The following is a 26892-nucleotide window of genomic DNA, read 5'->3' on the forward strand; positions in this document are numbered from 1 at the left end:
ACCTTTCTTCCCCAAAGGGATCCTAGTGTGGCTCCCAATAAGAACCACGTTACAAGAACTGCGGCACGTTGCACAAAACAGTTAAAAACCAGCTGAGAACCAGAGAACCACTTTCCAACAACTCTTCACTTTTTATTTACAGATAGGTAGCCGTGTTGGTCTGCCATAGTCAAAACAAAAAAAATTCCTTCCAGTAGCACCTTAAAGACCAACTAAGTTAGTTCTTGGTATGAGCTTTCGTGTGCATGCACACTTCTTCAGATACTTCACTTTTTATGTCTCTGTGAGCGTAGAGACAGAAACATGTTGTTGGTGGGGTGTTTTTTTTAAGCGGAAGAGGAGCTGGGAGGTGGGGGAAGGAGAGCAACCGGAAGTTCTCTTAGAAAACGGCAGGAAGTGGCGTGCGCCTTTGGGCGGAAGTGCCCGTAAACACGAGTCGAAAGCTCAGGACGTGCCCGTAGCTGCCTGCGGCCCAATCAGAGCGGCTGTCCCTGCGGGAGGCTTGCCGAGCCCGGATGCCAGCGGAGCCGGCGCGAGGTCTTTGTGCGGGTTCCGCGGCGGAGAGGGGCGCGCGCGGGCGTCAGGCATGGGCGGCAAGAACAAAAAGCACAAGGGCGGCAGCGGCGCCGCGGGGGCTGGGGCGGTCCATCCCGCCGCGGTAGCCGCAGCCCGGGCCAAAGCGGTGGGCGCCGGCGCGACCGAGTCCGGAGCCGCCGGCGAAGCTGCCGGCAAGAGAACCTCGGCGCCCCGCCCGAGCCCCGCTGGCAAGGACCCGCGCCTGAAGCAAGGTACCGCCGGGGGAACAGCCTTCAGAGGGTGCAGGGATCTCCGCACGCCTACTCGGAAGCCAGCCCCATCGGTCTCTATAGGATTTACTCCCGCGTTGCGTGTCGTGTAGGATTTCAGTGGGCGCCCATTAAGCTTCCCCTCTGCTCGTGTAAGGCAGAAATCCGACAGGTGAAGCGCTTTCCGTTGCTGCCTCCCTAGGCTGCAAGGAAGGTTGGGACGAGTCGCGATGGCTACTGTTCTCCCTCCACTGCCTCTGAAGGCTGGTTGCTGGGAATCACAAATGGGGAGATTGCTGTGGGGCTTGGGTCCCGCCTGAGGGCTTGTTTGGCCGCTGTGAGGATGAAATGCTGGACCAGATCGGTCTTGAGCCTGATCATCTTACCGTATTGCTTCTTGTAACCTGATTTATGCTAAGGCCATGTTTGAAAGCCCTTATGTGTTTGGATTGCTGTCATGAGCTGTAGGTGGAGCTGCCGCTGAAAAGTGCTGAGAAACTTTAGCAGGGCGCAAAGAACAGCAGTCGGGTGGTTGATCCAGGCTGGTCCTAGGGAGCAGGTGGCTCCCTTCTTAACAACAGCACCACTAGCTACGGGTCTGACTCCAGGCACAGCACCGAGGTCCGGGCTATCTGAAATACCACATTCCCACATACAAACCTGCCCAGGTTTTGAGATCTTTAGGGAAGGTCCTTCTCTCTGTCCCACCACCCACACAGGCACTCTTGGTAGGGTAATGGAAGAGGGCCTTCTTGGTAGATGCTCCCAGATTCTGGCTCCCTCTCTGTTATCCTTCCACCAGCAGGTGAAGACCTTTTTATTCCAACAGGCTTTGGGGAACTGACTGCTTTTAATAAAAGGGTTGGTGCTTTGCTGTTTTTATTATAATTATCTGTATGTTTTTAATCATATATATTAGTTTTACTTATATTAATGATTTCTAATGATTCGTGGAAAAGGTGGAGTGTAAATATATAACGATTATAGTAATTACCCGTGTAAGCTTTCCATATGTGATTCTAGCCATGTTTAAGCTTCATGTCTGCTAGACTATTCATGTGTTGTTGGCATGATGTCAGTGATATATCTGCCAATGCCATTGCTTGCTTGTGCTCTAACTCCAGCATGGTCTAGTATATGTAAAAGGCGTACACTGATAACAAACAAGTATTCCAGTTATTTATATCAGGAAAGCAGTGTTTTGACTGTCAGTTTTGCCTCAGTATGATATTACTCAAATAATTTTTGTTTGGCTACACAGGTCCAAAAACCTACAGCTTTGGTTCATCATCTGACTCTGGTGCTTCCGCAAATGCAGATAAATCTATTCTTAAGGTAAGGGCATCTGTTAGGAGGGAAAGACACATGTTTTATTATGTTAGACTAATCTGAAGTGAAAATATTGTACATAAGTGATATTGAGCATTCCTTCACCTTTAAAGCATCACACGCTATTAAGTAATTTCCTTACATAGATGCATATTTAGTGCATCAATCTTTTCATGTAGTAATCTGAACAATTCATGCCTCAGTGTATATTCTGTTTCAATGGGCTTGCATTTGTGCTCATCTATTAATGCACTTGCAGCTAACAGTTTGCAAGAACTTGTTCTGGTTGTAACTATTTTTTGCCTTCGCAGGTAGTGATTAACAGTAACTTGGAAAAAAGAATTATTGGTGTAATCAATGAGCACAAGAAACAAAGTGGTGAACAGGGAATGATTTCTAGAAGACTTACAGCAAAGAAATTACAGGTGAAATATGAGAAACAAATATAGTAACAAATGTTTGGGAATGGGGGAGTCACTGAAAAGGCTTAATCATAATTCAAGTTAGTTTTATTTTTATAATTTCATGTGTCTTTTTTTAAAAAAATCTTCATTGAAATTGATAGTGAAGACTTATTCATTGTATTCCACTTTGTTGACTATCCTACTGTTCATCAGCAAACAAGGAAAAAAGGAAACCAGCCTTAGCCATTGACCTATCTAGTTCAGTATTATGTACATTAATTGGCAGCAGTTCTCCAGGTTTTAGGTAGACACACACACCCCCAAGCCCTACCTGGAGATGCTGACCATTGAACCTGGCACTCCCTACATGCACTGAGCTATTGCTTTATTTTGAAAGATACATGCAAGAATGTATTTGTGGTTCAACTCAGTTTCTTTCTCAAGCACACATTGCCAAACCATTTCCAACCTTAACCATGGACAATACAAACTAAGATTCTAAATCAGTTTTTGATCAGAATTTGAAGCTGGCTAGCAGGCCTTGCTTGAGAAGGGAACACAGTTAATGTTAACCATAGTTTCTCTGTGTTGGCATTACTCTTAAGTCTGGTATGGGTAATTTGTGGTTGAGGGTAGAGGCGTGAGGGAAGGAGTACATGATCTCACAGTTCACTCCAATCCCTATACCATAATTAAAACGTGGGGTAGCATTGCCATGTGTCTGGAATTTCCCAGACATAGCTGGAATACGGCAGTTGGAAACAGTGTCTGGGTGGAAATAGCTAAAACGTCCAGAAAAATCATGACACATGGCAACAGAAGTCTAGATTTTGGAGAACTTCCTTAAAAATAGACCCAAAACTTCAAAGATCAACAACTTTGGGCAAAACTAAAAAAAAAAAAAGCTCATCACCACCACCCCACCCAAAAAAAAATTGTATTCAGATTTTCACTTTCTGAAATATGGTAACCCTAATGTTGGGTTCCTCTGTAGCATCTCAATACTAGCTGACTACTTCTTTGAACTGTTAACTTAGCATATTATCAAAACTTTTGTGACTGATCCCAAGGAACTCTGATTGACACATGTAGCTTCCAGTGAGCATGGATTTCCTCATGCCCTACGCACTGGGAACAGTACTACACTTCCAGTGGGATAAAACAACTATGTAATAACTGTAAATGGAGATTGCTTTTACAAGTGTTTCCAAAATAAAAAGGCTGGGGCAAGTAACCTCTGATTCCTTAACATACTGTTCTTTATAGGATGTGTACATGGCTTTGCAAGGATTTTCTTTTAAGACTGAAGATATTGAAGAAGCTATGAAAAATACTATTTTGTATGGTGGTGATCTGCATTCTGCACTAGACTGGCTGTGCTTAAACCTTTCTGATGGTAAATATATAGGAAAAATCTGGCTTTGAAGTTTAAGAGTGCTGCTTGCAACTGAAATTGACCTTTCCCTGTCTTTATGTATTACTCCTTTTACAGTTAGTTAAGAAAGTTATAGAAGCTTGCATTCATGCTAGTAACTTACTACTTGCTTACTACTTGGAACTACCATGGGAATTACTTTACTGCAGGCTTCCTCAACCTCGGCCCTCCAGATGTTTTGAGACTACAATTCCCATCATCCCTGACCAGTGGTCCTGCTAGCTAGGGATCATGGGAGTTGTAGGCCTAAAAACATCTGGAGGGCCGAGGTTGAGGAAGCCTGCTTTATTGTGTTGCACAGAGTTTAACTGCTAAATAAAAAATCAAGTAGATGTTACACATATTAAAACAGGCAGTTTCAAGATTCAGACAACATATATTTGCCCTCATTCAGTTGAAATAGTTAATATAGGGCATAGGTACAAAGGTTTTCATGAGATGAGCAGGAGGAGAATAGTGAATATATATATATTGGAGCTAAGTGTACTTACTTTGGGAGCAAACAATTAGTGTTGAAATTATTATTGGAGTAGAACTCAATGGAAATAATTAATGGGAGGGTTTAAACTCCTTTTTCTGTACTGGAGCATAGCAGTAGTTGCCCAATCATGAATTTTTTTTAGCAGTTATTGTGACTGTACCGTAAGCATTATTTAAATTCCAACTTTTCTTTTAAAGATGCATTGCCTGAAGGTTTCAGTCAGCAGTTTGGGGAAGAACAACAGAAAACTAGAGCAAAATTCCATTCTCCTTTGCCTCGAAGTGAGACTCCTCAGGTACCAAACAATAAAAAGAAGGAAGACGACAATGAAAAAAAGGTACTTTATTGGATATGGAGAAACTGCATGAAAGGTTTTTTGAAGCCTTAAAAAATACAAAATCAGTGAGTAAGGAAACTACTTGTCAATTTTCATTTTTTATTGATTGATTTTTTTGAATTTTTTTGCCCTAAATAGTAGTGTGAGAATGTTTTAAAATAATATATGGGAAAAATTATCTTGCAGGAATTAAATCAAGAGGTTCCCTTACAACTAATAAAATATTTTAGGTTTTATTATTACTTGTTGATATCTCAAACCCTTAGGCTAGCAATCCTAAACTCACTAATAAATAATCCCCGTTTGACACTGTGGAACTTCATTCTAATTAAATATGCCAAGGATTGCACCGCTTCACTCTAATCAATGGTCTGTTTTCGCTGACTGAAGTGGTAGAAACAGGTGTATCAGTATCAGCTGATCTTTAAAGAAAACCTCTCCATTCATAGATAGATTGAGAATAAAAAAAAGTAGGACTATCTCTTTATAGAGAGCACCTGTCTCATATCGAGAACGGCTAATTATAGAGTGAATAATTCATGTATATCCTCCTTATCAAATTATTTTTACACTATCCAAAGGTAAACACAGGAAAACACAAGGATATCAGCATGAAGGAATGGATATTGCAGTATGCAGACCAACAGAGTGACGAGGAGAACAGTGAATCTGTGAAAAATTCGGAGGAAGAAAAATTTGATCCAGTAAGTTTATAAGCCATTTTATATAGATCTCTGCTCACCAAAAAGCATGGGCAGTTTCAAATTTAACAGGCACCATGTTAGGTTAAATACTTCTTGATTTTAACGCAACCTTAGTATGTTTACATCTACTCAAGTATCCCATATGAGATACTCAAGTATGAGTCCTTTGTCATGTGTATCAAGCAGCTTGTTACATAATCACAGGCCTAAGAAAACTGAAAATGCTTTTAATAGTTCTAGAACTCTACTGTGAGTGCTTAAGAGCAACTTTATTGAGTTGATGCAGTACAATATGCTTACCATCATCTTTCACTCTTCGTAAGTTAAAAGAGCTCTAAGAGCAAAGTCGCTTCTCAGCTGATGTTGTGGGGATAAGCAGAGATTAAAGATCAGAGTGAGATTGTCACGAAGAAACTCTGATCTTAGTGTGTTGTGGAGGGGGGTGGAGATTGTAAATGCTTTTGTAAGCCTTCTTCCTCTTCCCATTTGAGATTGGAGGGGAAGCCATTTTGACAGGTGAGCATCCCCACCCAGCTGTCAATCATGTCTTGTCATAATGACACCGTTAGATTTGGCCCTACGAGGCCAATCCGGCTCATGGAGCCAAAACTGTCCCCCACTCCTGTTGTAGACTGTGTGCCATTTAATCTGCACTTGCATAATAACTAAGTAGCTCATCTGGAACAGAATGAAAGATATTTACACTTGGCTGGGAAACTTGTGGAAGCAAAAGAACAAGCAAGTTCTTCCAAGCAAGACAAAAACAAGCAAGGACAGAAGGTGGCGCAAGAGAAAATAAGGCGCATTCAACAAGGTAAGAGCACTCAAAATTCATTTATCTGTAGCATGTTGGGGAAAATACACTATTGGTATTGAATGTGGAGAAGCATGTTTATTGTTGGTGCTATACAAACATAATTGACTTTTTTATTTCCTTTATGAGATTGATCAAGTTGTGTGTGCAAAAGCGCAATTGCTCCCATTCCACTTGGTACAAAGGAAAGCTAAATAAGTTTCCTCATACTTGCAGGTTCAGAATCCAGAGCCTGGCCTTTTTGTGTTACATAAAGGCACATAGGGAAGTTTTAAGAAAGTGACTGGCAAGACCCGTGTCTCATGCCTACTTGGCACTTCTCAAACATTACTAACACACATAGGAATGAGAATTTTCTGATCTTCAACCCAAAAAGATATTCCCCCAAGCCATTTAAAGATATGCAATCCACTCCCTTCTCTTTATCCTTCCTACTATGGTAGCCAAAGGTCTTACCTAACTTACGTTTCCTTCTTGGCAGAAATGGCAGGACTGGAAGAACACCCCGTGTTTAATCCTGCAATAAAAGTTACAAACCAACCAAGTGACAAGAAAAAGGTTCCTGTGCCTCTTGAAATGGGTGGTGCATTGAATTTGCGCATGCTTGAAAAACCTCAAGCTCCTCCTGAAGAACCAAAAGGTATGGAGCAGTTTGTTTAAAACAATATAAAACCTTTGTCAAGAATTATCTAGAATAAATTACCATCCTTGTGTAGAAATGCAAGGAAGAGAATGCCTAAAATGGCATGATGTGATTTTCTTAGGTAACAGGTTTTCTGACATAAGTCTGCAACATCTGTAAGACCTGTCATTTAGCCTGTTGGAGGTTTACTACCTTGAGCAGATCTGGGAAACTTTTAGGCCTCCAGATTTTGCTGAACTGCAACTCTTTTCGAAACCATGGCCAGGGTTGATAGAACTTGTAGTTCGGCGGCATCTGGAGTTCTCAAAGGATTACCAGACCTGATCTTGAGTGTGTAGTAAGATTCTGAAGCACTTTCTCTAGTGGCTTAGTCTCAAAACACATAATTGCTTTGCCCTTGCTCCTGAAAGACAAACAACATGGGACTCAAACAATTGCACCTTTCTTGGGAAGGCATGTTGCATATCGTTTCACATTATAATAATCCATGTGAATTCACACATTCAAGTAAAGCAAAAGCCAGTATGGTAGATAATAGCTCCACATGGTTAGACAAGTCCTGACCTCTTTGGGAAAGGAAGAGCTAGAAGAACGAGTTTGGATTTGATATCCCACTTTATCACTACCCTAAGGAGTCTCAAAGTGGTTAACTCCTTTCCCTTTCTCCCCCACAACAAACACTTTGTGAGGTAAGTGGGGCTGAGAGACTTCAGAGAAGTGTGACTAGCCCAAGGTCACCCAGCAGCTGCATGTGGAGGAGCGGAGACGCGAACCCGGTTCACCAGATTACAAGACTACCGCTCTTAACCACTACACCACACTGGCTTTCCCACACAAGACCCTAAATACACGCTAGTCACTAGCTTTAATTTGATTGCCCTGGTTTTTCATAAATGTGATATAGGACAGGATTCTACAATTTATATTCATCTGGATTCTTGCACAATGTGGCATCCTAGTGTTAATAGGATTATTAAGAAGTGGTGCTGGAGGTAATCACTGTGTTTTGTGTTCAGAATTAACTGTGCATTGTCCCGCAAGTAAAAGCTTTCTCCACACCCTTTCCTTTGGGCTAAGGGAGATCCTTCTATATGCATGTGTTTAGAGGCTTAGCAGGGGGCTGTATAGAAATCGTACCATAGTAAGAGCTGTGTGGAGTCTGAATTAGTGGTTGGGACTGAACAGGTAACACAAGAATCAATCAATGCTGACTCGCATAGTTCTGTGTTTAAATCATTCATCCTTTAATTCTGGTAATGACTTCTGTGTTCTTGTGCAAAATAATGAATGGTTTATTGATTGATGTTAGTGAAAAAGAAAGAACCTCAGGATGTGAGGAATTTTGATTATACGGCTCGAAGCTGGACTGGGAAATCTCCCAAACAGTTTTTGATTGACTGGTGCAGAAAACATTATCCCAAGTGCCCAAACCCATCTTTTGAAAAAGTTCCAGCTGGAAGATATTGGAAATGTAGGTATGTACTGATGTTAACTTTCCTTTTGACATTGCTTGATAATTTTTAATTCCTTTCCCATTAATTCTAGTATGGTTATGAATGGATACCTAATGCTTTGCTATATATCTACTGAATGCACATAAAATGCCCATCTTTAAAACAGATGGACTTAACGCTGGTCTCATTCATACAATAAGTATTTGAAAAAGGCTAATGTTTTTTCCAGTTGGAAAAACTGAGGCAGAGACAAAACTTTTTGCCTGAGGCTATAGTGAATCCATAGTGTGGAACAAAGTCTTTGCATATGCTTTTTTTGATAAAGGTGATCCTGAGCAGCCTCTCACAGTCCCCAGCAAATAGCACAGAATGCTTCTGTTAGTGTTCCAAGTACTATGTTCATTCCACCCTCCCTTCAGTTTCAATTTTAATTCCTATCTACCCTCAGCCAGTCATCATTTGGTACAGATTAAGTAGTTTGATGGAGGTGTTTTCTCTCTTTTAAGTATGGGCTGGATTAACGCATATATGCCCTATCACAGTTGCATGAAATTCTGCTGATGGAGGCAGATGAAGAGACAAACAGTGTACCATTCTAAACATCACCACCTCAGCCATCAGCATAGGATTTTATTAGGAAGGAGTTGCTAAGTGGAAACCCCTCCCCCCATCATTATTTTTTAAATGGATGTTTGTTGAAACACAATAGAACAAACACATGACTATGTGGAGTATAAAGTGGGATGAGGGGTAACTGTGGTACCTCGGTTTTCAAACGTAATCCATTCCGGAAGTCTGTTCGAGTTCCAAAATGTTTGAAAACCAAAAACTGAAGGCGGAAGCTTCAAAACGGAAGCCTCAATACGGAAAACTCAAAATGGAAGCCACGTTTCCTGTTTGTGACTTCCGAGGCATGTTTGAAAATCGAGGCATTTACTTCTAGGTTTTCAGTGTTCAAGTTCCAAAACGTTTGACTATGGAGGCTTTCAAAAACTGAGGTACCACTGTACCTCTGTGGTATCACTTACAATCCCAAATGTGTAGAAGGGTTAACTTTTCGAATATTGCAGTTGAAAGCCATCCTTTATTCAAAGCAGATATGATTGCTGCATGACTTAAAATGAATTTATACACTTTGATTTAACTTCTTAAGGGTGAGAGTTATCAAGTCGGCTGATGAAACAATGACAGCAATTCCAACAATCCTTACGGAGGACAGCATGCAGGCTCAACATCTGGCTGCTACATTAGCACTTTACCAGTTAACCAAAGGACAGGTGAGGTTTTGTATATGATTGAACTCTGAAAACTCTTCCTAGTGCAGACAACATTTAAAATCGTTCAGTTGCATTTATTATTATTTACTAGATTTATATCTGCCCTTCCTCCCAAAGGAACCCAGGGAAGTACACCTTACAGGAGTTGGTTCATACTTGCCAATTCACCATTTGGTAGCTCATGTATATGAACAATGTAACCTTTGGAGGCTGGTGGATCAGTAAACAGTAAACGGTGGATCAGCATCAATAAACGTCCTGTTACCAGGTCCAGAGCATATTTTCCCTAGTTAAAGTGTTGTTTTTTTGTCTCTTCCACAGTCAGTCCATCAGTTACTTCCTCCCACATACAGGGAGGTTTGGCTAGAATGGAGTGACACTGAAAAGAAAAAGGAAGAAGAAAACAAAATGGAAACCAACAAACCCCGTGACCAGTTCATCGCTAAACTGCTAAACAAGCTGAAACAGCAACAGCCCCAGCAGCCCCTGGAAAGCAAGCCCCAAATATTGGAAGATGCAGAAGACTCTTGGGAGAACTTGGTTTCTGAAGAGGACTTTGGTGGCCTCTCTCTCGACAGCCCAGTTACAGATGACCTGGAACCTGCTAGGACCCTCTTTAAGAAACTGCAGAATACGCCTAGATACCAGAGGCTTTTAAAGGAGAGGGAGCAGTTACCTGTGTTCAGGTACCGACATGCCCTCATAGAGACTCTTAAAAAGCACCGAGTTGTGGTTGTGGCTGGCGAAACAGGCAGTGGCAAAAGTACCCAAGTTCCACATTTTTTGTTGGAGGACTTGTTGCATAACGAACGAAATCTGAATAAGTGCAATATTGTTTGCACCCAGCCCCGAAGGATCTCAGCAGTGAGTTTGGCAACCAGAGTATGTGAAGAGCTGGGCTGCGAAAGTGGACCTGGAGGAAGAGTAAGTTGCCTGTGGGAGGGTGGCCGTGTGCTCTGACTTAGGCCTTTTCAAATTATCAGTTTATAATGGGACCTCTTATCACAGGGATTTCAAGTAGAGCACCTCCTTGCTGTGGATTTTACTTGAAGCATCTCTCCTAATGACTGGCCTACTGCTATGCTGTTCATATTCTGGTATTCTTTTGCAAAAATGATTAGTACTGCAGAGAGAAGCTATTGCATATCCTTTAAGAAAGCATCACCAGGATAGATAGACCAGCTGGGAGTCTGTATTTAGCACAGTAAACCAAAAACCAAACCCTACTGAAAAACCATCTTGCATTGGCTATTTTGTGTTTAAGGAGACTAAGCCCAAGAATGCTGTGTTTTTGTCAAATAGGTGGACTCTATAAAGCAATCATTTTAAAACTAGATCCTTACATTTTTTTCCAGGAGTAAGACTTTTGATTCAAAATACAGCACAAAATCCAGACAGTAATAAGTTTCCTACAGGCTCACCCTTTGTATACTAATCTGTTTTTCTTTCTTTTTAAATTAAGAATTCCATGTGTGGCTATCAAATCCGTATGGAATCCCGAACAGGCGAGGCCACTAGATTGCTTTACTGTACAACAGGAGTTCTTCTTCGAAAGCTGCAAGAAGATGTTCTTCTTTCTAACGTCTCTCATGTTATAGTAGATGAGGTTAGCAACACTTTCACAGTTACCTGCAGAAGACTGGAACAGTGCAAAGCAACATGTTTTATAGAAAGCCCTTGCTTTTGTCTCATTCATTAACTCGCTTTCCATTCTGTTTTTTTCAAGGTCCATGAAAGAAGTGTTCAATCAGATTTCTTGCTAATTATCCTAAGAGAGATCTTGCACAAGCGTTCAGACCTGCATCTAATTTTGATGAGTGCCACGGTAGACAGTGAGAAATTCTCCAGCTATTTCACTCACTGTCCCATACTAAGAATTTCAGGAAGAAGTTATCCTGTAGAGGTAAATATACAATTGCACTCATATCTTGAGTGTGCTATTAAAATCTAATTTTGCCAATTCTTGCAACAAGAGGCTATAATCCTGAGTCCTTATTTGAAAAGACTCTTTGTTTAAGAAATCTTCCTAGGAAGCCATGTGTTCTTATTTCTTTTATTCCTTCAATGAAATGCCATATAACGTTTTAAACTTATACCTGAACCAAGTAATGTATTTTTGATTTATTTTTGCTTAAACCCATGTTTTGAGGGGAGAAAATGTTTAACATGAGCTGCTCTTGTATAGTTTCACAGCACAACATGACAGAGGAGCCTTGTGCTAAAGTTTAAATTATCCATTTTTCAGATCAGCCTTTATAGGTACCTATTTGAACAACAACAACAAAAAGTTGGTCCCTTCCTTTCATAATACTCAAACCCCTGCTGAAGTTTGTTTAAAGTAACGTTCAAAGCATAATTCATTTTTTCACAACTCTAGGTTTTCCATGTTGAAGATGTGATAGAGGAAACTGGTTTTATCCTTGAGAAAGATTCTGAATACTGTCAGAAATTTTTGGAAGAAGAGGAGGAAATAACAATAAATGTTACTAGCAAAGGAGGAGGAGTTACAAAATACCAGGTGAGACATTTTCTCCGCAGGGGATTCAATTTCCTTTCATGAACAGTATTTCAACATCGTACTGAAAACCCAGTGCAGAACAGTTAGAAAGTGGATTCTGAACATGCATTTTAAGAACCCCAAAATGTGCTTCTCTGAACTTGTTACGTAGAGGATGAGTGTGTATGATAACCATCCTACTGATACACTTGCATCCCATATTCTTTTAAAAGGGAAACATACATGAGGTTGCCCCCTATTTATCTTCATGAGGATCCTGTGTGGTAGGTTATTTGAGGGATAGTAATTGGCCCAAAGTCACCCAGTGAGATTCACGACTCATCAGGGATCTGAATCCAGGTTTCAGCAGTTCAAGTCCAAAATTCTATCAGCTGTTCAACACTGGCTCACTGGCTCCCTTACTAAACCCTTATAATAAAGTGTCTTTTGGGACCACTAATGGTTTCAGTCACATTGTATCTGTGGAATGGCATATTGGTCCTTCACCCACTGTGTAAGCCAAGGCAGATCAGGAGAGTTAAATCATGGGTAGGCAATCTTAAGGCCTGGGGGCTGGATCCAGCCCAATTGCCTTCTAAATCCGGCCTGCGGACGGTCCGGGAATCAGCATGTTTTTACATGAGTAGAATGTGTCCTTTAATTTAAAATGCATCTCTGGGTTATTTGTGAGGCCTGCCTGGTGTTTTTACATGAATAGAATGTGTGCTTTTATTTAAAAAGCATCTCTGGGTTATTTGTGGGGCATAGGAATTCATTCATATTTTTTTTTCAAAACATAGTCTGGCCTCTCCCACAAGGTCTGAGGGACAGTGGACCGGCCCTCTGCTGAAAAAGTTTGCTGACCCCTGAATATCAAAGTAATTTGGAGGTTGTGCATTTTGACTTACCACAAATGTTTTTAACCAGAAGTATTATACCTGGCATTGCTTGGGAAGTCTAAGAAACCAAAAAAAAATTAGTGCAGTTTTGAAAGATTCAGTCTGCCATTGTGATTCAAAATGGCATCCAACTGTATCCAAACATAGACCAAAACCTCCTTGATCTCAGGAATCATTGTGTAAAATTTGGTTGCATTATCCTAAGTGTCCAGTTGCATAGATAACAGACAAGCCACTTTCCTAAATAGAGCATAGATTAAATAATGTCTTTGAACAGTGTCATTTGACCTCAGTTTCTAGGTAAAGTATTTGTTTTATGTAGTAATCATAGTTAATATAGCATTAATTATACTATTTTTTCAATTCTACGTTTATGATTTTGTCATCCACGTTGCAGTATTATAAAACAAGCTATAAACAAATACCCATTTTGTTAACCCATTTCAGAACTTACTTTTCCAGTGTTCTTTCTCACCCCCCTTCCCTTTCTTAGGAACATGTCCCAGTTCAGTCTTCACCAGGTATTGATTTAGGACCTTACTACCAAAAATTTAGCAGTCGAACCCGTCAAGCCATTTTTTATATGAATCCCTACAAGATAAACTTTGACCTCATCTTGGAGTTGCTTGCATTCCTAGGTATGTCTTTTTGGAATTCTTTTTAAAGCTGTTAGAAAGTTACAGACCAAAATGTTTAATGCCATATATTAAGGCTGCTATCCTTTATACATGTCCTTGTGGGACATGTTTGAGGGGAAAGAGACTAAGGAGTAAACCTTACACAAATCTGGAGGTCTTGTTCTCTGGACCTCCATACAACAGTACTCAAGAAGGGTCACTTTGGTGCTGCTAACGCAGCAAAAATTGCAGTTACGAGTTACTGATCTCTGCAGCCACAGCAGGCGCTGTGATTCTCAGGTTTGACTTCACTCCCTGAGGCGCATACCATTGTATCTTGAGACAGACCGATGCCAACTAGAATCCTATATATCAGGATTGGTGAACCTCACACTCGTTGGTCAAATGCAGCTCTCTACATGTTTCTTTCTTGACCTTGGTCACACTTCTTCACTGACCCTCCAGCAAGCTCTCCTTGAAGACACTTGCCTGCCATAATACCTTTTCTTGCCTGGATGGAAGGAGGGTGTGTGTGCGTTCGTGTTTGTGTGTGTGTAGCTTAGAAACCTTGGCTTTGCAATGCAGGAACACAGCTTGCTGTGCAAAGGGAACAGCCACATCCATCCCTCCACTAACGTAGAGATAAAACAGCTTAGAGGTTCTTGTAAACTGTCCTGACAATTTAGCAGTATGCAAATGCTCTTAAATAAAAAGGAATGTTTGCCTCTGACCACACCCACCGTTGCCATGTGGCCCCCAGGCTAAAAACAAGGACCTTCTACCCCTGCTATACACTCATCTGGACATAAGTCTCATTAAACTCCATGTGACTTCTGAGTTAACATACAGAAGATTGTTCTGTGTATGAATGGCCACCCTGGGCTCCTTTGGTGGGGAAGGGTGGGGTATAAATTTAATAAATAAAATAAATATGGTGTTGAATTGTTTGCTTTCCTTAATGGTAGAACAGTGGGTGTCTAACCATGGAGTATTGGCTTTTTTTAAAAAAACCCACAAATCTGAATGTGAATTGTTTTCTATTTTGTTTCCTCTATAGACAGAACTCCCCAGTTCAAAAATGTAGAAGGAGCTGTCTTGATTTTTCTGCCAGGCCTTGCTCATATTCAACAGTTGCATGACCTCATTTCAACTGACAGAAGGTTTAATATAAGGGAGAGGTAAACTAATTATTCTTGGAAAAACACTGATCAGTTTGCATGGGAAATAGGTGTTGTGTGCATGTAATTTTAAATAGATTATGGAAAGGCTAAACGAATTTGCTAGCTGAAAATATGGGCCTCACTTGTTTAATAGATAATTTTTAAAGTGCTGCACAAGTCAGGACCCAGAATTCCCCTCTCCAGAGAAGCCCCCTTTGCTATCATTTATTCAATGGACAAAAATAACCGTTGTTCACTTCAGGTGGGGGGAACCCTTGGCCGTCTAGATTGAGCTGCCACTGTTGAACTACAACTCCCATCATCCCTGGCCATTGCCCTTGCTTGCTAGGCCTTACAGAAGCTGTGGTTCAGCGATATCTGGAGGGCCAAAAATTCCCACCACCTGCTGCAGACCGTGCTGGATGAGTCGGGGCAATGGCTTTGTGTGTTGGAGGAAGGTTGAAGGTGCTGAAAGAAATATAAGCCTGAAAATATGGTAAGCTGTATGTGCATGGGATTTTGCCTTCCCAAACTTTAAGAAGCCATCAGTTGGAGGGGAGCAGCATTCAAGCCGTATTTTCTAAAATCCAGCCATGTGAGCCTTTCTTGAGTCTTAATGCTAAAATGGGTCCACTAGCATAATGGCCATTGTTTACTTGTTACATGCATGCATGCAGTCTTAGAAATACACAATGTGTCATTCAGTGTTGTTGTTTTTTACACAATCCTTTCAGGCACCAGTTAATAGCACTGCATTCTGTTCTGTCCACCCAAGACCAAGCAGCTGCCTTTACGTTGCCCCCGTTTGGTGTTAGAAAGGTATGGTTTATACAACTCTCTACACTCTGTCTGTCTCATATTGCGTTCCGGTTTGATATTTCCTCCTGCCTTTATTGGCGTAACAGACTGCCTTCACTTCACATCTTTCCAAACATGATTGATGCTGCCAAATTGTACATATGTTGCCCGCATCCCTTTTGTGCTATAAAATCGTGTCTGCCTGTGCACAATGTGTGGGTAATAAGTAAGATCACTTTCTCAAAGGTGGCAAACTGGAGCTTGGTTCTGAATAAATATGCATACACTTTGATGGCAATTGGCATGCATAACTTTTCAGAAGTAAGGGATGATAGTTACTGGGCAAAGTAACGTTTCTCCAGGAGATGGAAAGTGGGTGTTCATACTGCTTTAGTAAAGTATTCAGAAATGAATAAATTGCATTGCTGAGAATGTAGAAGATCATCTATATTGATTCATGATGAAATACAGAGTGGCTTTACCTAGATTCTAGTGCATGATGGTTTGCTGGTCCCTAGACCCTAGTTTGAAAGCATCATAATAAATAAATTAGCTGTTCTGACAAAACATTCATATGAAATATTAACATTCCATCCAATGTATAAAATGCAGGACACCCCCCCCCAATAACCATGGAAAACTTTGGCAGCACACTAACAATGAAACACTTAACTTTTTTTTGTTTCTTTTACAGATTGTTTTGGCCACCAATATTGCTGAAACAGGTATTACTATACCTGATGTTGTTTTTGTAATTGACGCTGGAAGGACAAAGGAAAATAGGTAATACTCAGTGTTGACAATTGGTATTGAAGTTCTTTTGTAATGTGAGCACAGTGCTCAAAACTCCCATTGTTCTAGGCGCATTTTGCGACAGGGAATTTCATTAGCGTGAGCAGTTTCTGTGCTATGGGTGCAGTACTGTGTCTAAGGTTTCAGATTAAAACTACAGAGTGGAAGAAAAGGAGGACCTTTTTCTGCCTACCCACTTACAGCTAGAGAAGAGACCCTCTTAAGAATATTAGGGGGGTGGGCAGGGGAACGACTAGAGCATTTGAAAAATGAACATAATATTTTAGCTGCGGTTCATTCATTTTCAGCTTTGTATTCTTGTTATAAAAAAGTATGCCTAGCCATTCCATTGTTGCACCCATAACCTAGGTTAAAGGTGCCATTTAGCTCTTAGCTTTCATATCTCAATTTCTAATACTATGTGAGCAAGTAGTATAAAGTGCCAGTTAACCTAAGAAACTCTTAATTCCTCGAGAGGCAACACGAGAACGGGCCTTTTCTGCAGTGGCTCCCCATTTGTGGAATGCTCTCCCCAGAAAGACTCACTTGGAGCCTTTGTTGCATATCTTTAGGCAGCATTCCTCTTCTCCCAGGCCTTTGGCTAATTAAATAATGTATGGCCTTTTAAATTTGTGGAGGGTATTGTTTTTATTGCTTGTTATGTCATATATTTCTCCGTTCTTGTATTCTAAAATGCCCTGTGATCCTTGAAGGGCAGTCTAGAAATTTAGTAAATAAATAAATCTGATTAAAAGTGATTGGTAACTTGGAAAATGCACGATTATTTTCGTGGCAAGACTTGATTTTTGTAACCAGAACCATGCAGTAGTAAGTTGTCTCTCGGGAAAGCAGTGGTTTTTGTTTTGCTGGTTGCATATTCTGTGGCATGGAGTTGTATGTAAGAAATACGGAGCTGTTTTGCAAGAAAATCAAGACTCTACAACTAGCATGCATAACGGATATTTGCATGGGCTCATTTTTGTTATACAATCCTCCCCCCCCCCTTTTTGGTAAAAAAAATTCTTTGCTGATTGGGTAAGAAAAAAACTTGGTCCTGGAGGAAGGTAACAGGTGCCCAGATGATGGTGCTAAGGAAGGAACAAGGAACTATTTTTTTGTGAAATCCAGTATCCTGTCCACTATAAACTCTAATCTCAGTCCTCTAACAACCTATAGCAGAAACCACCTCAATTCTTTTCAAGTTATTCTCTTTAATACTGAGTATTGTATTTGTATGCTAAGGTTGTAGAAGAAAAGGTTGCAGGATTCTGAACAAGTTGCCATGTTCCTACACTAGAGTCCACAGCCAGTACTTCTGAACCCAATTGCAGCTAAAGTGTGAGGTTGTCTAGGGCAATCATCAGGTATTTTCGAACTAAGGACCAACCATTTTTAAAATCCTAGTTTGCTACATTGGACCCATTAAAATATATATATATATATATATATATATATATATATATATATATATATATATATATATATAAATACATTTCCTCTCCCTGCTGCCGCCTCCATCCAGCTTGCCTGGTCTCTGCTTCTCCATCCTATATCATATTGTCTTTCAGATGTTTTCTCTTGGGACTCTTCAATTAAAGACCAATGCTCTTGTTATCCTCACTGTTCACAGGGGCAGAAGTTTCTAAGCTACTTCGATTTCTCACAGTAATGTGAGTTTACATCCCAGAAAATTAAATCACGCCATGCATTTTAAAACACCATGCTCCATTTTGAGGTAGATTCTATGAAGGTCAATAGGCATCTGTAATTGCAACTGTTTTGATGTGACTGTAGAAATCTTCCACTTAGAATAAAAGGTGAAGCAGACCTTGTAGAATCTGCTTGCAGAGAAAGTTCTTAACATGGCTTTAATGCAGAAGCTTTAACGGAAATTTGTGTTTCATTCCCTTTAACCCAGATACCACGAAAGCAGTCAAATGAGCTCATTGGAAGAGACATTTGTCAGTAAAGCTAGTGCACTACAACGTCAAGGGAGAGCTGGTCGCGTGAGGGATGGATTTTGCTTCCGAATGTACACCAGAGATAGGTAAGGCTGTCTTGCTCTTCAAGATTTAGACGCTAAGCAAGTAGTACTGTGTTAGCTCAGAACTATCTATTTAAAGTACAGCACTGAGATTGGCTTAGGTTCATTGAATTTATGCATCTTTTCTCACAGCAAAAGTCCCGAAGCTCTTTACAATGAGAACTAATAATAATAATAATAATAATAATAATAATAATACTTAAATATATTTAAAGCCTAATGATTGCAAATAATCTGTTGGCTGTTAAATGACTACATGTATTCTGCCCCCAAAATATTTCTCTTCATAGTACTTAAGTGAAAAAGGTCCTTTCACCCACAATGAGTTTTACAATGGACATTGACAGGCGTTTGATAGAATTAACAGAGCCCAAACTAGTCAGATCTTGATTAGAACTAACTTTGCCCTATTGTTGTGTTTTCCAATATCCTCAGTCAATGAAATGGCCACCAGCTTAGTTAACACTGTGTTATGCCTGTGTACATAATCACATGGCAGATTTGGCAGTATGAACCACATCTTACTGCACCTCTCCTTTGTGTTTTTGGCAGATTTGAAAGTTTTGCAGACTACTCTGTTCCAGAAATATTGCGGGTTCCCTTGGAAGAATTGTGCCTTCACATCATGGTATGAGCTTTTCTGTTTCAGTTATTAATACGTCTGATTTATCGGGAAAGCATAAGAGGCTGGGTTTGATTTCTGAAGGCCTGCAGAAAAAAATTGAAAGGTTTATTTATGTCTTAAGCACCTATTTGCAGGGAGAGGGCAGGAACAGATGTTGAAGTTTCATATTGCCATGCCCATGAATGCAAGTACTGTAAAGATGAATATTTTTGAGTAAATGTGTATTTTGGTGGGGGACATATATCCATAAAGCTATACTTTATTATTATAGGATGCATTATAGGATGCTATTAGATGCCTTGATCTCTTCCTTGCTCTTGGGTCATCTACAGAAATGTAATCTTGGATCTCCTGAAGAGTTCCTTTCCAAGGCCTTAGACCCACCTCAGCCTCAAGTAGTTGGCAATGCCATGAACGTTCTGCGGAAGATTGGGGCTTGTGAATTAAGTGAGCCAAAACTGACTCCTTTAGGCCAACATCTTGCAGCATTACCAGTCAATGTAAAGATTGGTAAAATGTTGATATTTGGTGCTATTTTTGGCTGCTTGGAACCAGTGGTAAGTTGACCGCCATTACATTGACTATTTCCTAAACTTTAGACAGTATCAAGTGCTTGCAAAATAATTGTTAATATTGAGGACCTGTTATGGTCTTAGGCATATATCTATCTCTATATCTGTCTGTCTATACACACTACTTTAGCTGTTTCAGGGCAAACTGGAGTTAAATTTGTAACAATACCCAAATAGGATGTATTTTTCAATAATATATTTGAAACATTGGTCAATTAAGAGTTTGGTAGGATAAAGAAAATAGCTGTCTTCATCATGCCTTACTTAGGAGGTTTCAGAAATTTCCAACTTGGCATTTTTTAAAAAACAGGTTGAACGAGATGGATCTGGGCAGCTTTTATCTGCCATTATCTTTCACTTTGCAAATCTTTCAGAAATCTGTGATCACATATAATGCTAACTCCTTGCTTTCATTTTTCCACTGACGAATTATAGCTCAGCTGGTTAGAGCGTGGTGCTGATAGCACCAAGGCAGCAAGATTCATTCCCATAACAGACGGCTGCATATTCCTGCATTGCCGGGGGGTGGGGGTGGACTAGATGATCCTTAGGGTCCCTTCCAGCTCTTTGAATTCTTTGAATTGTGTAGTAGAGGTCTGTGGTGGTGTCATCACTTTGGTTATTGTTTTCATTCAAGCTTAATGAAATAGATACTGGTGGGAATAAAGATGTAATTGCTATTGGATTTAATGTATCATATCTTACTATGGTTTGCAGGCCACTCTCGCTGCAGTAATGACAGAAAAATCTCCATTTACTACACCAATTGGAAGAAAAGATGAAGCAGACCTTGCGAAATCATCTCTGGCTTTGGCAAACTCAGACCACTTAACAATTTACCAGGCATACCTGGGGTAACTCAAGTATTCTTTCCTAAAGCATTTTGATCAAAAGAATGCATTCTGTGATAAACCTTTCGTTATTACTTATTATCCAGACTATACAAGGTGCTTAGGGTTAACTTAACTAGTCTGCCCTTCCATTACTGTCATAGTGCTATGCTACACTTTTGAAACTGGGGAAGTACGAAGTATACAGTGTTATGGCAGCCGAATTCTCTGCTCACTGTGTCTTCTGTTTCAGAAGAAACTGCCTTTAGTGCCAACAGAAATGGTCTATGTTGCAAATGCAGCTGCCATAGTGCTAACCTGGGAAAGGGGGGTGTTCCAGCCAAGGAACTGCAGCACTGCTATAATACTGTACCCCCACAAAAGAGGGAAGGTATCAAGGAAGCACAAAAGTTTGCAGAGCTACAAGAACATTTAGGGAAGGGAAAGGGGGGACCCCAAAAACAGCCTCATGAGGACTAAGCCTGCTCCATTCTGAAGCACTACTTCCCATATTCCTTGACTGTGACTCTTTTGTGTTCTTGCATCATGAGTTTTTATATTATAATAATTAGGAGAGCTGGTTGTTGTTCTTTTGCCTAGATGGAAGAAAGCTCGTCATGAAGGAGGATACCGTGCTGAAATGACTTACTGCAGGAGAAATTTCCTCAACAGAACTTCGCTGTTAACTCTGGAGGTACCAGCAACAATTTTGCCATTTAAAACACTTCAGCCTTGTTTAGGGATTTATAAGTGGCTTAAATGAACACACAAGGTGGGGAGAACACCACATGTCCACACACATCATCATCATCATCATTATTATTATTATTATTATTATTATTATTATTATTATTATCCTGCCCTTTTCCCTGATAGGACTCGAGGCAGCTTACAGATAAAAACTAGAACTGCTAAAACCATTGACAAGCTCAAGTGGAGTTGGGTCTTAATGTTCTCATCTAGCAACTAAAATGACCGTAACCCTAAATGTCATTGGAGAAAGTGGTATCTGTTTTCATGCAAATAATGCAAAATAGATGGGGCTAAACTCCATTGTCTCTTTCTGATTGCTTTAGAACTCCTTTTGCAACCGAGGCTCTAAATTTCTGTAGTAATGCGTGATATTTGGGCTCTGAACTTTATAGGCTAATAACCAAACTAATAATAGAAACACCATGCAGAAATCATAAATTTTATTATCTGTTTTTAATATATTTAGAAACTAAAATGAAATGCAATCATGTTTCTCACCTTTTATGTAAATGTCTTTAGTATCTTCATCAATCAAGTCTAGTTTACCTGATAAACTAAATGAAAGTAGGCTGCCGTCGTTGGAAAATCTGTTGTTGAATAGTGATTGAATTGTTAAAATGTAGCCATTTGGATCTATTTCAGGACGTTAAAAAAGAGCTTATCAGGGTGGTGCGGGCAGCAGGATTTGCAGCGCCCTCCTGTCACCATGAAGGGACACACTCCCTTTCGCTGCAAGAAATGGTCCTCCTTAAAGCTGTGCTGACTGCTGGGCTTTATGACAATGTGGGGAAGATAATGTACACCAAGTCTGTAGATATCACCGAGAAGCTGGCTTGCATAACAGAGACTGCTCAGGGTAAAGCCCAAGTGCACCCTTCCTCTGTGAACAGGGACCTGCAAACCTATGGGTGGTTGATATATCAAGAAAAGGTAAGATCTGCGACATTCTGCCAAGCAGAGGAAATGGTGCGACAAATCTTGAGTTAGATGTCTTGCAGTGCTAGGAAAACGATATGCTATTTAGGACCAGGATTTCTCGCCTTGGTTTAAGTGGGCATGACCTACAACATCTTAGATCTATGGTACTTTGTAAAACAGTGGTTTCCAAACTATGGTCCACAGACCACTAGAGATCTGCAAGCTTCATTCAGGTGGTCCACAGCATGTCTGCATTAAATATTCGTGTTGATTTTTAAATGTATTTTTATTGCTTATTTTATTGCAGTGTGAAATTTATGGAATTCAAATTGAATACAATAAAATACACTATAAGAAGTAAAAGGAGCAATAAAAAACCAATTAAAAAACATACAGCTTCTAGCGTAATGCTTTCGAATTGCCACAAGAGGCAGAACAATCATTAAGTGGTCTGCCCATGACCTTCATCAACTTTCACATGATCCGTGGAAAAAAGGGTTTGGGAACTGCCACTGTCAAATTTTCTTTGTGACCCATGGCATTTGGCGTACAGTGGTACCTTGGTTTAAGTACTTAATTTGTTCCGGAGGTCTGTTCTTAACCTGAAGCTGTTCTTAACCTGAAGCACCACTTTAGATAATGGGGCCTCCTGCTGCCGCCGGAGCACGATTTCTGTTCTCATCCTGAAGCAAAGTTCTTAACCCAAGGTACTATTTCTGGGCTAGCAGCGTCTGTAACCTGAAGCGTATGTAACCTGAAGCGTACATAACCCGAGGTACCACTGTAATTGTTCAACATGCTTTCAAAGGGTAGTGTGTAAGAATTCCCTGTGGCAGAACAATGATATACTGCTATATCAGAAGCGGCAGTTGAGTCAAGTAACATAATTATTTGAATTGTTTGTGCTTTCATGCAGATAAGATACGCCAAGGTGTACTTGAAAGAAACTACTTTGATTTCCCCCTTCCCAATTTTACTTTTCGGCGGAGACATAGAAGTATTGCATCGTGAACGGCTTTTGTCTGTTGATGGCTGGATCCATTTTCAGGTATGTTTAGTTCTCCTTTTATCCACCCAGCTTGTTGGGAGAAGACTTCCAGTTTGTTAAAACACAGTTTCCCATTACGTCTGAGCCAGGAAACCAGTTTAAATGCTTCTTATAAACCTGCTTTACAAATCAAATAAAATCATCCTGATTTTGGATATGGCAGGAAATTGATATAGCAAATCAGTTTTCTCTCACGCTAGGCCTGCAAAAGAAAGAGGGATGGGAAGGTTCCATCACTTGTTCTCACTCCAGCAAACCATGGTTTGTTTTGAACAGCAGTTTTATGTCTGACAACATCTGACATAACTTGTATTTCTGTATGTGGGAAATGCATTTTTAAGATCCGATATATTATTAGCAAACTGTTCCGAAGGGGAAATGTAAGATTTAATATTCCCATTTTTCCAGGCTCCTGTCAAAATCGCAGTGATTTTCAAGCAACTGAGAGCACTCATCGAGTCTGTTTTAAAGCAAAAACTTGAAAACCCTAAAATGTCACTTGAAGGTAATTCCCCAACCCCAGCACAGCCATAAAAATATTGAACTCAGTATATGTAAAATTTGTGGAATAGCAAAACATATGCGTCATTCTCTTAGATTTTATGTATGATGGATAAATATCATATACCACTGGGGGCGGGGAGGTCACTATTTTGCACACCTTTCTTCAACTCTGAGCACTTTCTTGGTGTAAGCTAGTGCATTGCAGTATTTCAGTTATGTTTGGATGCAGGAGTCCCCATACATCCATGGACTTTAAGGATTCCTACATTTATTTCAATGAAGGGACCTATCTTTCATACACACAAAGGAATGTGTGCTCAGAAAGGGTCCAGCTATTGAAACAAATACGTTGCAGCCTGTATGCCACAGAGATACAGGTAAACATTAGTGTGAACTTATTTTTGAATTTGGTACTGTCTTTCGTTGAACATGAGTAGAGTAGTCCTCTGTGGATAAGTTACCAAAATAAAATACAAAACTGATTATGGTAAACTCTTACTGAAACAAGATAACTATAAACCTTAAAAAAACACACCTTTATTATGCAGAATAGTGACTTAGCAGCTCAAATTTCCAGTGTAACAAGCACACCAGTGCCATTTCTGATTTTGCCCTAGTCACAATGGGTTTATTTTAGCATGAGACACACATAATGCATTGTGTGTGCATAGCATGGCTTCAGATATCAAGGCCTCTCAACAGTTCACTTTCTTTCATGTTCAACAGCTTAATGTGTCCAAATTCCTTGGCACGCTTTCTAAATTTTATGCAAGTTTTTCTTTCTGAGCAAAAACTGAGGGAGACCGGACATCATTGCAAACACTAAATAACCACAATAGCTTAACAATCTGAATGCACAAAATTGTTAGCACTGGCCGCTGCAGATGGTTATCTCTCAACTACTTTAGGCAAATACCTCAACATAGGAATCAAGTTGTGAATCAATGTGTGGCGGGATTTAAAATGCGGCATTTGGTGATTGATGCTAGAAAAATTAAATAGATGAACTCACTGTTAGAAATAAAAACATGATAGCTCTCAGGAGTATGTTCCAACCTATTCTTTTAAACACAAGAAGGGGCATTTATGGGTTTTTAAACCATAACCTGAGAACTCTATATCTATGGTCCATGTCTTTAACTGTGTGCACAGTTCTAATTTGAGAAAACTCAAGCGACCTCAGGTACATTGATATCCCAGATCTGAAGAGGCTGAACTTCACTTCCTTATCATTTCAGCTCTCGTGATATTTTGTGCTGCTTTAAGCATGCAGGGTGCAGCATGACAATCTACAATAAATGATTATAATTCTTGATGGGGTTGGGAAATGCGGCTTGAATTTTCTATTCTTTGGCACTTACTGTCATTCTGTTCCCCAGATGATAAGATTTTGAACATCATCAAAGAACTGATAAAAACAGAAAACACTACCTGAAACAAGGATTTGGCTGCAACTACAGAACCACAATAATTGGAATAAGAAATTTATATCTAAAGTAAAGAACATGCTAACTGTAAGAGAACATAATACTATCATGTGGAAACTGCTTGGACTTTGCATATATTTTCTATGTCATTCTGTGAAGAATAGGAATGCATTGTAAAAATGACAATAAAATTGGGTGGCCCTTGTTGGAATGTTTTTAAACTGTGGCATCAACACAAATGGTTTCAGTGTTAATGTGATATATGTCAAGCAGAAAGTGTGAACTTATCTTGATTGTGTTTTCAAGAGCAGAATTTGAATTTATGGAATAGGTTTTAGTTCTCTTTAGGAATATGCAATTGGGGAGCAGGAGATTTTTCTTTGCCAAAGTATATGTGCTACATAATTATCAATAGGGTTTTTATCTACATCATGGTAATTTGATGCAATATATTTTACAAAATTGCTGTTCTTTGATTATTACTCATGCAGTGAGTTTGAGAGAGCAAGTTACAAATCAGTATTTGTAGAAGCCATTAATTCTGGAGTTCCATTAATCCTTTAGAACCCACTCTCGTTTGCATTGACATCATGTGCCTGAATTGAGTATGTACCAAACCTTGAGAGAAAAAATGTTAAAGGTCTTTTACAAATAAATATTTAGCATTGCACATCAAGAATTTAAAAGTACGTTCTTCAGAAGAAAAGATGTAATAAGGAAAAATAAAATAACCATTACTTTTTAATAAGCCTAAATCTTAGAGGAACCTCTCTCCTGCAGAGTCTTCCTCTTTCTAAGCATCCATTTGCCTTCGTCTTTACAGAATTTGACTTCTCTCCCCACTTTTTAAATGTACTGCAAAGAAGCTACAAGAACTGTGTTCAGTCTTTAGATACCAGCAATGAATCTATAATCCAGCCAAATAAAATATTTTCCACTCATATTCAGCTGAGCTTTCAAATCATTGTTTTGGCTCAGACAGCATAACTGGGAAACAAAATATGAATGTATTACATTTATCTGACCGGTATTGAAATATATAGGAAAGTTCCTGCTAAGATTGATCAAAGTAAAAGATAAACAGGGTTATATTGCTGCTGCATCATCACAACAATCCTGTGATGTTGATAAGGTTGTGAGAGTTCTTTGCCCCAGGGTCACCACAATGTGAACTCAGATCTATCAAGGTTCAACACTGGATTGCAATTTATGTTCATATAAAATTAACAGCTGCATGAGCTCCTTGTGCAATTTTCTATTCTTATTTTGCAAATTGAGATGTCGGTTTCATTTATTAGCTTTAAGTAGGATAAAATATTTTGTTGCATATACCATACGAAAAAGGCCTTTGGAAAACTTTTAAGAGAATGCAAAATGTGACGTGTTTCCCTTTCACCAGCTCAAGCTTCCAGTTTTCTCATCTGGATAAGCCATTGGTGATGAACCCTGTTTTTTTAATGAACCAACCCTTGAAATGATTGAGATCTGTAATGTAGTTTGGAATGCAACAAATGAAGTTCATATATTTTGTTCACACTTGATGTTAACAATTATTAACACTAAAGATTGACTTTCTAGATAAATTAAGGCACTGCATTTCATTTTCAGAGAGTTGCGATGAAACTCATTTGCAGCTACATATGTATACTATTTTGTTCTTATTGCTATGGTAGTTAATTGTTTGTTGCTGACAAGCTGTGGTGCTTGGTCAGTGCTTTACATATATTGAGGATTTGCCTTTGCCC

The 26892-nt window shown here is 39.7% G+C and overlaps 1 protein-coding gene across 2 annotated transcripts; it reads left to right on the top strand.

Annotated features, from left to right (window-relative positions):
- The first annotated feature begins 457 nt into the window (after positions 1-457).
- Positions 458-26088, top strand: DHX29 (DExH-box helicase 29). Of its 2 annotated transcripts, XM_081929569.1 has the most exons (27): positions 458-788; positions 2047-2120; positions 2426-2539; positions 3785-3914; positions 4632-4771; positions 5353-5475; positions 6163-6289; positions 6771-6929; positions 8242-8407; positions 9540-9663; positions 9985-10587; positions 11126-11269; positions 11390-11566; positions 12041-12181; positions 13553-13697; positions 14734-14854; positions 15571-15655; positions 16329-16417; positions 18345-18473; positions 19023-19098; positions 19428-19652; positions 20385-20521; positions 21098-21191; positions 21893-22180; positions 23085-23216; positions 23625-23721; positions 25100-26088. In XM_081929569.1, exons 1-27 carry the CDS (start codon positions 587-589, stop codon positions 25153-25155), a joined length of 4098 nt encoding a protein of 1365 aa, XP_081785695.1. In that variant the 5' UTR covers positions 458-586; the 3' UTR covers positions 25156-26088. The 2 variants fall into 2 exon arrangements, with proteins under 2 accessions (XP_081785695.1, XP_081785696.1); XM_081929570.1 differs by lacking the exons at positions 458-788; positions 2047-2120; positions 2426-2539; ... (3 more) ...; positions 6163-6289; positions 6771-6929 and having other exon boundaries at positions 8287-8403.
- Positions 26089-26892: the final 804 nt, after the last annotated feature.

Source organism: Podarcis melisellensis (assembly GCF_964234715.1).
Source record: "Podarcis melisellensis genome assembly, chromosome: 11".
NCBI classification, from domain to species: domain Eukaryota; kingdom Metazoa; phylum Chordata; class Lepidosauria; order Squamata; family Lacertidae; genus Podarcis; species Podarcis melisellensis.